This window comes from Haemaphysalis longicornis, unplaced genomic scaffold, assembly GCF_048455015.1.
Source record: "Haemaphysalis longicornis isolate Haplotype H1 unplaced genomic scaffold, Haemaphysalis longicornis Haplotype H1 scaffold_8, whole genome shotgun sequence".
In the NCBI taxonomy this organism is placed as follows: Eukaryota; Metazoa; Arthropoda; class Arachnida; order Ixodida; family Ixodidae; genus Haemaphysalis; species Haemaphysalis longicornis.
In genome coordinates, this window is record NW_027526445.1 from 153804194 (window position 1) to 153817117 (window position 12924).

General features: G+C 47.3%; 3 protein-coding genes across 3 annotated transcripts in view; 1 reads left to right on the forward strand and 2 right to left on the reverse strand.

The window, feature by feature from the left end:
• The window catches only part of LOC144149969 (uncharacterized), a 107788-nt gene that overhangs the window by 36530 nt on the left and 58334 nt on the right, over nucleotides 1-12924 (reverse strand). The window lies entirely within an intron of this gene.
• The window catches only part of LOC144149092 (rho-related GTP-binding protein RhoG-like), a 54031-nt gene that overhangs the window by 18146 nt on the left and 22961 nt on the right, over nucleotides 1-12924 (reverse strand). The gene's annotated exons all lie outside the window — the stretch shown is intronic.
• Nucleotides 6727-10699, forward strand: LOC144149256 (uncharacterized). Its single transcript, XM_077680808.1, has 2 exons — nucleotides 6727-7312; nucleotides 7440-10699. Exons 1-2 carry the CDS (start codon nucleotides 7160-7162, stop codon nucleotides 10086-10088), a joined length of 2802 nt encoding a protein of 933 aa, XP_077536934.1. The 5' UTR covers nucleotides 6727-7159; the 3' UTR covers nucleotides 10089-10699.

Below are 12924 nucleotides of genomic sequence, written 5' to 3' on the forward strand. Positions count from 1 at the left end.
TGAAACTACCAGCGCTGCTGCAGCTGAAGGTGTTGGTCGCGTTGAGAGTAATGCGGCGCGTATTTGCTTGCAGCTGCGGCCAGTGCTTGGGTGGCAAACGCGTGCACGCTCTCGTAAGGCATGCTGTTGAGCTCATCATGGTTTCTTGAAGAAAACAATCGCGCAGATATGGAGCCAAAATAAATGCGTGCCGCCTAACTTCTGATGGCGCTGCATTGTTTTGCGTTCGTGGTGCAGTGACTAGGGAATCGAACAATGAAATGGCCTCTAAGTATGCGCCTTTGTTTAACGTTTTCATGGCTGAGTCATTTCGCGGAGTTGGTGCTAGTAGCAAACAATAGATATACCACCAGAATTCATCGCCAATGATATAAATTAACTACAAGCATTGCGTGGTCTGGGAAAATTACTGGCAGAATCCAAATATTAACAAAAATTAGGAAGATAGGTAGGTCCAACCTTTCTACAGGCCAGTTGCCCTAGCGCAAATTTTTTGACGGCGTGCTTTTCCCGTTTTTTTTTTAGGGGGGGGAGGGGGGGCAGGTCCCACAGTGCTTGTAGAAACCTGCGGAGCAGGCAGCATTGAGCTTGGTTTGGGAGTGACCCAGGTGTCTATCGTTATTTGCTCAAGTTACTGAACCCCGCATGGTATGTGGGCAATACGTGACGCCGACACACACGGCGAGCAGGCGCTCATGTGAGCCGAGGACACGGTGGCCTCAGATACTATCTCGCGCCGCATCGCTAATTGTTTTCAGCGCTCTTGCAGCATGGCGACAAGACAAGCATGCGAGCGAGCAGAGAGGGCTGCATATCTCAGTGGGACACGCAGTATCGCTCCCGTCATCTCAACTGCGCATGTCCGTGCGTTTTTCACGGCCGCTGCCAGGTGACGGCACCGGTATCTTCGGACATGCGCTCCGCGGTTCGTATTTGAATTGTCCATGACTGTACCTAGTTACTACTGTGACACGCGACTTGTCAGTGTTCTATTACTATTAGTAAGTGCCACGGCATTTTTTTTAAGTGCACGTGCGCAGTCGACAAGGACATGGGGCTGACGCATACCACAGGGATTTTTCCTGCTTTATTGCCTTAACATCCCATACAACAGGGAATTAGTATCGTTCACTAGAACTTCAGAAGTTTCAAGGCAAAGCAAAACGAATTCGACCACTGGATATAATATCTCGCTATCCTACCAAATAAAGTACTCGTGCAGAATCAGTGAACCCGAAAACCCAACGCTATATTATTCATAAAAAAAGTTTTGGTTGATCCCGCTTTCATAGGAATCCGAAAACACGAAAGTTAAAGGTGCCTTCACAGGAGCAGTTGAATGTTAAAGGAACCTCCTTCATGTGCGAACGGTTCGCGAGCCTGACCCCGCTAGACCAAGGGACGCCGACACGCAAGAAACAAAAAGGCACATACAACACAGCGACGTCGTTCGTCGTTGCATGCAGTTGCGGAATGAATCAGTTCTGAGTAACCCAGTTCTTTGTATTCTTGCTCTTGTTTATTACCTTTTCCTTTTTTCAAACTGTGTACTGTTTAATGCTTTAGTACATAATTGTGTTATGTATTTCTTTCAGGTGTGCGACGCCTGTATGAAGGCCCTGACCGTGACTGCCGACTACAGTGCCTTTGTGTGACCGACTGTTCACTGTTGCGCGCGACGTGTAAAGCCTGGGTGAGTTCTGGGGTTGATGGTGGCCACCTGTTCGAGTCGTGGCTCATGACACCCCCCGCTCGTCATCCAGGCCCCAGACACCTGAAGAAACACTAGAAGTACGAAGAGAAGAAACTTGCGCACTTATGGCACATACCAACGTTGGAGACTGGCGACGTAAGTGTAGGCCAATCCGCTGTTGCACGCGAAAACCGCAGGTGCGATTAAAACAAACCGGTCTCGAGATCTTGTGCGCATACCATCATGCGTTGCGGGGGGACTGCGAAAGTAGTGTAAAATTATAAGTATAGTGAACAAGGTGTCACTTTAAAAAGACATCCCCCTCGCGAGGGGCACGATCAAATGCACAGCATTTCCGAGGGGGTGCGCCGGCAAGTCGTATCTCTTGATTGCGGGACCCGTGTCGCCATCTTTTGGAGGCGCGGGACAACTTGTGGCGCTTTCGAAACAAACGAGAAATGAGTGAAGGATATAAGGCGCGTTCGGTGCGTCGAAATGTGTGTCGGTTTCGTGGCTCGGTCGGTAGGGCGCCGGGCACCTTGCATTCCGCCCGCGGCGTCATGGGTTCGAAACCGGGCGCCGGAAACTGTTATTTTATTTCTTCCTGGCTGCGGACTACGACAAGGCGCGCATGCGGACTACGACAAGACGCGCATGCGGACTACGACAAGGCACGCCAACGCCGCGTGACATTGGGAGTTACTAAAATGCTATGCATTTAAAAATAACCGGTTGATTCCCGGACAACAAAACCAAAAATGACATGCACAGAAACAGCAGCTTGAAACATATAACGGTCATGCAATACAACGCGACAACGGAGGGCGCCTCATTCACGCGCGTCCCCTATTCGCCCCGAGCGCGAACACAGTCGGCCCCTGGCGGCGGCGGGACGAACCGCACCTAGTGTGGATGGCGCTCTCGCGTCGTCTGCTTTTTCACGTTGCGTGCGGCGCAAGACGCGTGCTGCACACGACAAAACAACCAATATGTGTGCTCGTTTGGCAGTAAGCAATGACATAGTAACCTCTCCGTGCTCGTTTCCTCTAGAAACGCAATAATCAGCGGCCGTTGCGGGTTAATGCGCTGGTGTAATTCCACGAAACATCTTCGCTGTGGTCACCGCTTGAGTGTGAAACGTGTTATAAACATTGCTTCCACACATTGCACTTTTCGTATTGTTGAGTGCAGTCGTCTGCCGTTTCGGTAACGTCGAAGGGTGCTTTTTGAAGGTGGCGTGGCGATTATTTAAAGGATAAAAGTTTAGTACGCGAAACGGGTAAGAAGCGACAAGACCTGTGCATACGCGTGCAAATTCCACACCCTTGTAAAATTGCGCTGTGTCCTTACAGAAAGAAGAAACAAACAAAAACATTTACACTGCACACGACCCGTGCGCTATCGCCCATACATTACCGGACACGTATTTTACACCCGCAAGCGTCTGTGTGATCGTGTCCTTCCCGTACCTTTTCTAAAATAAATACCATTTTTGGACAGTCGTTGGTTATACTCAGGAGGAGGAATAAGCATTTATTCAACTGTATCGAGTTGCTAATTTTACGTATTATTTAAAATACGTTTCTATGGATGCCCAAGAGTATTTAGGGGAAATGTTTCGGTAAAATTAAGCAGTTGTGAGTTTGCGTCAGTCATGTGGCATTTTGTGTGTCATTTTCACATATATATCATTTTCAAATCCGACATGAATCACCTTGTCCAGAAACGTGTCTCACTCAGCATAACCAAATGCCTAATTTGGTCACGTCTTAACGTTTTAAGGTGGACCTAAGTTTAAAGAAAGAGGAGAAAACGCGTAACATATAATGCACGTTGTTGCCCACATGTGTGTGGGGTGTGTGCCATGACTCGCTGGTTTTTTTTTTTTTTTAATTTCTTCCCGCAATGCTTGCTTTCAATACAATTTTGAAAAAGCCGTCCCACAATTCCTGGACATTCTCGGACCAAAGGGGGGTTAATCATTTTGGAAAATACGTGTACTGCTTTTTCACCGCTACAGAACACGACGGCTAGTGTAGTTTCGATTGTAAATAATACTGATAACCATAGTTTGGCTTTTCGCGCGCGTTATTCTCTTCTCGCTGCTCTTGCAACGTTGGCAGGACCCCCCCCTCTCCCCCTTCCCGAAAAAAAATGAAATCGCAGAATTTCATTTTTTAACCAATCCTCAAGAATTAAATGCCAAGACAAAGGCGATATTCAGTTTACGAAACAAAGTAGTTATCGGGAACCCGTTACGCTGATTTGCAACGAGAAATAAAAAGGAAATGTTTTACTACATCTGCAACAGCGCAACTTCATTTATTGCCGCCTTTAGGGTTCGTAAGCGACTTTATACGCAAGAATGCAAACACATCTCGCTGTTGCAGGCACCTGTTAGATTTTAAAAGGAACGCAAATCGTCAACAGAGCAGCCGTCACAGAAAATTTGTGCTCACTGTGAGGTCCCAGAAGCTTGGTTTGCACACTGTAAACCTGCTTGTCACTTTGCGAAAACCTAGCTAAACATGAGATGTTAATTGTACTGCGTGCGTTGACAATTCAATTCGCAAGTTCACTTGCGACGAAAGCCGTAAATAAGTGATCCGACACCGTTATTCATGAAACCTTCCTTCAGAGTCGCTAAAATTTCATTTAAAAGACCCGTTAGAGCGGTTACATTTATATCTCTGCGCTGATCAAAATTCAGTAATTTTATGTTGCCTTTTGAACATTTCAGAGCATCCACAAATGCAGGAATGCGTCATGCTACCAGTGAAAGCGATTGAGATTGCCGTTGGAAACTGTATTGCAGAGATCGAGGCTTCCTGATTTGTTTCTATTTATGCTTTTATTGAAGGCTCAAAGCCATAGTCTGGAAAGATAGAGCTTGCTACGAGCCACAGCGTACAAGTTCATTGTCACAATTATGGCCATTCTGAGATTCCCGATGAGTCGTCGCGTTTTTTGGCGTAATAATGAAAACTGACTGCCGCTTTCATGCTATACATTGAACGTTGAGTAACCGAACTACAGCATACCACTCTTGTTTGCACCTGTCGGGCGCACATACGGCGAGAAAAAGGCACGAAGCGCGCCCACAGTGTGCATTCTTACGGGCCGCTCAGCGGAGCATCCACACTAGCAGCGCGACGCTGTCGCCACCTACATGTCGAGCTCGCGGCGAATACGCCTCGAGCTTCGCGATCGCTGCGCCGCCTGTCGCCGCTTCTCCGCGGCGTTGACGGGATGTGCGCTGCGTGGCTGATAGGGCCTCGTGCAGTGTTTTGGTTCTGTTTCGCTTCTTTTCGCACTTACGCGCCCTACAAAACTTGTTATGGTGACGTCTATAAGCAAAGAGTACGTTTAGGTCACTTAAAAAGCAGCTGCGCCTTTGTAAAGTGTAGAGTACGCGATCGCCTGCAAGAGCTATCCGGGGACGCGGTACTGCGCCCTTCGTCGCCGCTCTTCCGGGCGTCGGCGACGGTGGCAGCATATAACCCCTGTCATCTACACATACGTCAGGCACAAATCAATTCTACTGTCGCCTCGCTTATACCTGATACTGGCACAGTACGAGGTTGGCTTCGTTTTGCAGCGTAGACAACGAATGCGGCTTCGTTTAGAATATATACGTCCCAGAAAAATATGTTTCGGGCATGCGATTACCCAATCCCGGACAATAAGTTACGCCTTTTATAAGAATATAAACCATGCGAAAATGTTAAGTATATTCCAAGGATGTGCGGCGTTAAAAATGTGCCCACACACGCCTTACAGCAAGAACCAAGTGAAGTTAATGAAACCACGGGAAAAAATGATGTGCAAGTCCGGAAGAAACAGAACGGCTCTGAAAAAAAAAAAAAAAACAGCTCAGCTTTTGACATGCTAAAGACGTTGGTCGAAAATTAAGCCAGGTAGGGCTCACCAGACCAACTATACGTGAAATGCACCGCTATTGTGCGAGACGTAGGCAAGGGGGGGGGGGGCGCTGTGTACAAATGCGGAGCGACATCAAGCAATGAACTTTTTAGTAATCCCACACACAAATCTCGCGTTCGCTTTCCTTTTGTTTTTCAACCTCAACGAACAGCGGATCGTTCGGCGGACGCATTTTTGGAAGTATTCAAGGGATAGGCAGTTCACAAGCGATGAAAGTTGTCGTTGGAAGAGTGTGGTATGTGATAAGGCCCTCTGATTTCAGTTTCTCCCTTATTATGCAGGCTCCCTGTGCCATACGACGATATTTTGAAAAAGCGTTTAGTCGCGGACGCCGATTATATTCTAAGCCCGTCTGCGCGCTGCTCGCAGAGGATATACGTAGCAGATGAATGTTTGCGGGCGCTCACCTCACGACAAAACGACTCTTCGTCGTGTACTGATCGCGGAGTATAATTCTGCATTATCCATCGTACTTTCGTTGAATATTCCCAAACTTAACACACACTGGCTTGTAAATGGTGGTGACGAATATCTGAGGTATGATATTGGCAAACATAACTGGCGTTCTGTCAGGTATGAGTGCTCCGCTAATTATGTAAGCTCACAAAACCGATTTACATCTTAGTGTATAGCCGTAGCATGAACATCTGAGGAGACGGTGGTTACGGAGGCACTGCTAGTAAATTTCAGGGCAGTGTAACTACAACCAGCTCCATGGATACGCCGGTTCCATGATTCTGTCCTGTGACACACACCTGGCGCTTATACAGACCGAATATACCACACTAAGATCGTTTCAGAAACATTTACACTCTCGTAAGCACACCCCATTTGCGAAGAGAGTGACTGCTCCACATAAACATGGATTTCCAACGCCCACAAACTGTAAATCACAGTCTTGAACGTGCCGCAAAAGCAGTGGGCACAGTGAGGAGCGGGACGGAGACTCCCGCGGCTGCTTTCGAAACGGGCCGCTAGAGGGATTTCAGTGGCGCCCCTACAGGCCGCGCTCGAGCAACACCACCTAAATTATGAAGGCCTTCCTATTTCCTCCTCTCAACGGCCTGACGTCACGCCAGTGAGATCGGCGGTGGATCGAGGGGAGGTCGAAGGCGCCAACGAGAAATCGACATGGCTTGTCGCGGCTTATGGCTGTCAACTGTTGTGGGTCCAGTCACATGGTGGGGCACGACTGCAATAGCTTTTTCAGCAATCAAGTTAATAAAAACTTACTCCTGTCATTTCATTGTTCTGCAAAAAATTTTGTCTTGTTTCATGGCTTGAATATTACCATCGTGCATGATTTATTAACCAAAAATCGCTTTTATTTCAGCCTTCAAAGCGCTGTTGTTCGGTTTGCAGCCGAAAGCGCGCGTCGTGCTCTGGCCACATTGTGCCCAAACCACTTCGTTCACCTTTTTCGGCGGCGGCGGTTGCTAGTCATGTGTCAAGTGAATTTGCTGCTTCTGAGACACAATTTCAGCTCGCATTCCTGTCACTGCATGCATTAACAACTCAAGTAATATGCCTGGATGTTGCTGTGCACCCAACTGCAATTCCAATTATGCGGGGGGACCCACCGTTCGCGTGTACAGGTTCCCGGTCAATGCCGCGGAAAGAGCAGCATGGACGCGCGCCGTGCCGCGTAAGGATTTCGCGCCAACGAAATACACAGTGGTAAGGAAGTCTGCCTTTCCTTTCCATTCACTTTGCTCTCGTAGTTACTTTCGCTGTCGCGTATAAATGTAAGGACTGCCCTGTATTTCTGCCGTTAATTTATATGTAACATTTTGTCCAATTTCAGCTCTGCGAAAAGCACTTTCACCCGAGCGACTTCGTCACATCAACGAGCTACACGGATTCGGCCACTGGAAGGGTGGTTGAAGTTCCACTCAAGCTCAGGCGTCTGAAGCCGGGAATTACACCAAGCATTTTTCCTGGCTGCCCCACGTACCTTTCTCAAGACAAAAGTGCGGACCGCGAAGCCCCAGAAGAAAAACGTGCTCGGCTGGAGGCGAAAGCCTTGCAAGAGGCAGTGCAACATTCACTCATCACTCAGCAGGAAGAAGAGAAGAAGAACTCCATCTCTTCTTTTGAAGACCTCTTGTGTCACACGGACACGTTTTTGGTGGGAGAGTTCTGGAGCAAAGTGGTCTTAAAAGACAAAGTGCATTTCTTGAACCTGGCGCCTCAAGATGCACCGGTAGTGCGCTGTGCAGTGGTAGTAAATGCAGACCTCTCTCTGAAAGTATACTTTGGGGAGACACGGATTGAAAAGGTAGGCACCGTCGTGTTTCCTGTTTCCATTTCGGACGTCAGGCAACTAGCAGATACACTTGACCGCATAGAGGAAATTGTGAAAGGCTCACAAAATGATGAGGGAAAAGTTGAGCTGCTTTTGCGCCGTATATCGGCTCTGTTAGAAGAGTTGTCAGCATCACAGTTTCCATCTGACTGGCAGGCAGAGCTGTTAAAGTTTCTGAGGCAGCAAGTTGAGATTGTTTTGAGTAATGCAATAAGGTATCCCGCCGAATTGCTTGTGTTCGCCAGTATTATGTTCACGATATCGCCACATGCTTACAAGTTCATGCGAAGCACGTCAAAGTTGAAGCTTCCTCATCCAAACACTATTAGGCGTGTTTGTGCTGCATACAGCATTAGCCCTTCGTTGGAACAACAAGATGAATTGTACTTGTCGTATGCAAAAAAAATGGCATTAGCACTGAAGGATCATGAAAAGACTGTGACGCTTATGATAGACGAAATTCATTTGCAGTCATACTTCGAATATAAAGGTGGTTTCGTCACAGGGGCAGCCACAAACAGCAATATTGCTGCTAGGACAGCATACGTCTTCATGATTCAGAGCCTTTTGTCGCCGAACAAGGACGTTGTGCATATTCTACCTGTTGCGAAACTCGACGCAAAGGACTTGCATTTCTTTCTGATACGCCTGATTAAAGAGCTAGAAGATGCTGGTCTTCGGGTGATCGCAGTCATTTCTGACAATAATTCCATAAACCGGAAAGCAATGTCTTTTTTTTCTGATCCCCCCAAATGTAATATTGTCTATGCACACCCATCTGATCCTTCAAGACCTTTGTTCTTTGTCTTGGACAGTGTTCACATTTTGAAGTGCATACGTAACAACTGGCTTAATCAACGTAATCCAGGGACCTGCATGTTTTTTCCCGACATAACAGAGCTTTCCACTAATGGGCAGGTGTTAACGGCATCATTTGGTACTTTGAGGAAGGCACATGAACAGGAAAGCAATGAGCTCTTGCGGTTGGCCCCGACATTATCTTTAAAAGCATTAAATCCATCCAACTTGGAGCGCCAGAATGTCAAGCTTGTCCTGAAGATTTTCAACCTTTCAACTATTGCAGCACTGACTAGTTCCACATTAGCTCAACTACAACATGCCAAAGGAACGGCTGAATTTATCCGCATCATCTTGACATGGTGGAACATCGTAAACGTCAAAACGCCTCACAAAGGACAGCGCCTACGTGACAGCTTTCAAGAGCCTGTCAGAAGTCTGTCTTCCCCTCAGATCGATTTCCTTAACAGTGTAATTGACTGGCTTGACTTCTGGGAAAGCCTAAAGCATGATGCAGGTCACCTGACTCGTGAAACACACAGCGCATTCCGCCACACCTCCCATGCACTTGTAGAAGTAACACGCTACTGCATTGAAGAGCTCGGCTTCTCGTACGTGTTGCTGGGGAAGTTCCAAACTGACTGCCTAGAGGACAGATTTGGAAAATATCGTCAATTGTCGGGAGCACAGTATCACGTGTCTATACGACAGATCTACGAATCTGAGCACAAGCTCAGACTGCAGAAAGTGCTTGAGCTCCCCGAACTCCCTCAGCTAGATGTACTCACTCCTTGTGGTTCTGTTAATGACCCACAAGATTTAAAGCATTTTGATGTTGCTCTGACAGAGCAAGATGTTGCAAAAAAGCAGCCCATGCTTCCTGCCATTACATATGTGGCTGGGTACTGCGCACATGCAGCTACAAAAAAGCTTGCATGTACATCTTGCAAGGAGAACCTGGTGCTCGAAAACCGGAATTTTGACGAGGATGATTTTGCACTCATTGCCACTGCCACTAGAGGTGGCCTTATGTTTCCCCAGCCTATGGTTGTGCATGCAGTTTTGACAATGGACATAGTGCTTGAGCAACTTGTCAATGAAAAAAACGCCACTAAGTTTTATGACTGTCCAAAGCAAAAAGAGCTTCTTGTTGCCTTGACATCGTCCCTTATTGACAGCAACGAAGACTTAGACACGTGTGACCATGGACATTCACCACAGCTCGTCATGAAATACATTTTTAGTGCAGCTGCTAATGTGTTATTGAGCAATCTGTGCAAACAGAAAAATGACAAGCTTACGTCCAGTAAGCAAGAAAAAAAGCGAAAGCTGAAAACACTGGAATCCTAACCTTGTTTAGCTGCAGCTGACAATTAATTTGTTTGCATTTGGTAATATATGGCACCGTAATTTGTTACATGTTGAATGATTTGCTTGTGCATATTGGTATGCCATGCTCATTTTTAAATGATGGGCTTGTTGATTGCTTACAGTAATGCTTTTTTGTACGAAAAATGTCTGTATATATTTGTATGTCATGTGAATTTTAAAATAAAACAAATGACAGTATACTCGTGTGACTACAACTTTGTCTTTCATTTGTCTTGATTATTTTTGGGGTTAGATTCAAATATACTACAGATCGCAACATTAGTTAATTACAAAATACTTTCCTGCATCCAGTCTCGAAGTAATGTCAGCAATAAGTGAATTTGCTAACTGCACCATCGGTAACGATTGTTGGGAAAGACAAGTCCTGAAAACAAAGAAAAAAATCTTAGTGCTGTGTACATAGACCTTTGATAAAAAGGGTAGTGGTTGGTAGGTTGTCAGCCAAAGCTCTGTTCAAGCACTTTTTACGTATCAGAGAGGAAACAAAATGATTTGGATTGCCCATGTTTACAACTTATAGCCTAAAAAACATTTCTAAACATAAATTCAAATTTACGGGCTGTTTGTTCACGAAGGAACAGATAGGTAAATCGAGGCAAGCATGCGGGCGCAGTGAAGCCGACTACCAGGGCGATCTCACTTCTGTGACGTCACTTCGGCGTGGGGAGGCCTTCAGTAATTTAGGTGGTGTTGGCTCGAGGCGTATACGCCTCGAGCTTCGCGATCGCTGCGCCGCCTGCCGCCGCTTCTCCGCGGCGTTGACGGGATGTGCGCTGCGTGGCTGATAAGGGCTCGTGCAGTGTTTTGGTTCTGTTTCGCTTCTTTTCGCCTTTCCGCGCCCTAAAAAAACTTGTTATGGTGACGTCTATAAGCAAAGAGTACGTTTAGGTCACTTAAAAAGCAGCTGCGTCTTTGCAGAGCCCGCGATCGCCTGCAAGAGCTACCCGGGGACGCGGTTCCGCGCGCATCGTCGCCGCTCTTCCGGGCGTCGGCGACGGTAGCAGCATATCACCGCTGTCACGTCCAAATACGTCAGGCACAAATGAATTCTACTGTCGCCTCGCTTACACCTGATGCTGGCACAGTGAGAGGTTGGCTTCATTTTGCAGCGTGGACAACGAATGCGGCTTTGTTTCGAATATATACGTCGCAGAAAAATATGTTTCGGGGATGTGATTAGCCAATCCCGGACAATAACTTATGCATTTTATAAGAATATAAGCCATGCGAAAATGTTAAGTATATTTCAAGCCTTTATGTCGTTAAATATGTGCCCACACATGCCTTATAGCAAGAACCAAGGCAATCTAATATGAAACCACCGAAAAATACATGCTGTGCAAGTGCGGAAGAAAAATAATAGCTCTAACGGAAATGCAAAAAATACAGTGCAGCTTCTGACATGCTACAGACGTTCTTCAAAACTTAAGCCAGGTAGGGCTCACCAGACCAACTATACGCGAAATGCACCGCTATTTCGCGAGACGTAGGGGGGGGGGGGGGGGGTAGAGGAGGAGGACGCTTTGTACAAATGCGGAGCGGAATCAAGCAAAGAACGTTTTGGTAATCACACACGCAAATCTCGCGTTCACTGTCGTTTTGTTTTTCGTCTGCAACGAACAACTGATCGTTCGGCGGACGCATTTTTGGAAGTATACAGGATAGGCAGTTCGCAAGCGATGAAAGAGTGGGGTATGTGATACGGCCCTCTGATTTCAGTTTCTACTTTATTCTGCAGGCTCCCTGTGCCATGTGACGATATTTCGAAGAAGCGTTTAGTCGCGGGCGCCGATTATATTCTAAGCCAGTCTGAGCGCTGGTCGCAGAGGATATAAGTAGCAGACGAATGTTTGCGGGCGCTCACCTCACGACAAGACACTCTTAGTCGTATGCTGATCCCCGAGTATAATTCTGCATTATCCGTTGTACTTAGGTTGAATATTCCCGAAATTAACACACACTGGCTTTTAAATGGTGGTGACCACTATCTGAGGTATATTATTGGCAAAAGTAACTGGCATGCTGTCAGGTATGAGTGTTCCGCTGAATATGTAAGCGCACAAAACTGATTTACATCGTAGTCGTATACCCGTAGCATGAACATAAGAGGAACGGGTGGTTACGGAGACACTGCAAGTAAATTCAGGGCAGTGTAACTACGATCAGGTCCATGCATACGCCGGTTCCGCGACGCTGGCCTGTGACACACACCTGGCGCTTATACAGACCGAATATACCACACTAAGATCGCGTCAGAAACATTTACACTCTCGTAAACACACCCCATTTGCGAACAGAGTGACTGCTTCACATAAACATGGATTTCCAACGCCCGCAAACGCAAAATCTCAGTCGTGAACATGCCGCAAAAGCAGCGGCGACAGTGGGGAGCGGGACGGAGACTCCCGCGCCTGCTTCCGAAACGGGCCGCTAGGGGGATTTCAGTGGCGCCCCTACAGGCCGCGCTCGAGGCGTATACACGAAGGCGCTGGCATCGAGGCGCCAACTGTCGGCGCTCATTAGCGTCATAATGCTCTGCTTCCCTTCGCCTCTCCTAGACGGCAGCACCATCTGAATGACTCGTAGTGAAAAACATAAGGCGCGTTCATAGAGCTTCTCCACGTCTCTATTCATATCGCAGTGGGCAGAGCGCCACGTACCTCCCGTTGTGGCGAGAGGTGAGAGAGTTCGTGGGCTCGCATCCGGGCGCCGCCGCCTCAAGTGCCCTTTTTCTGGCGACGTCACTTCCGTGACGGATATGACGTCAGTCAGATCTTTGTGCACCCGGGCATAA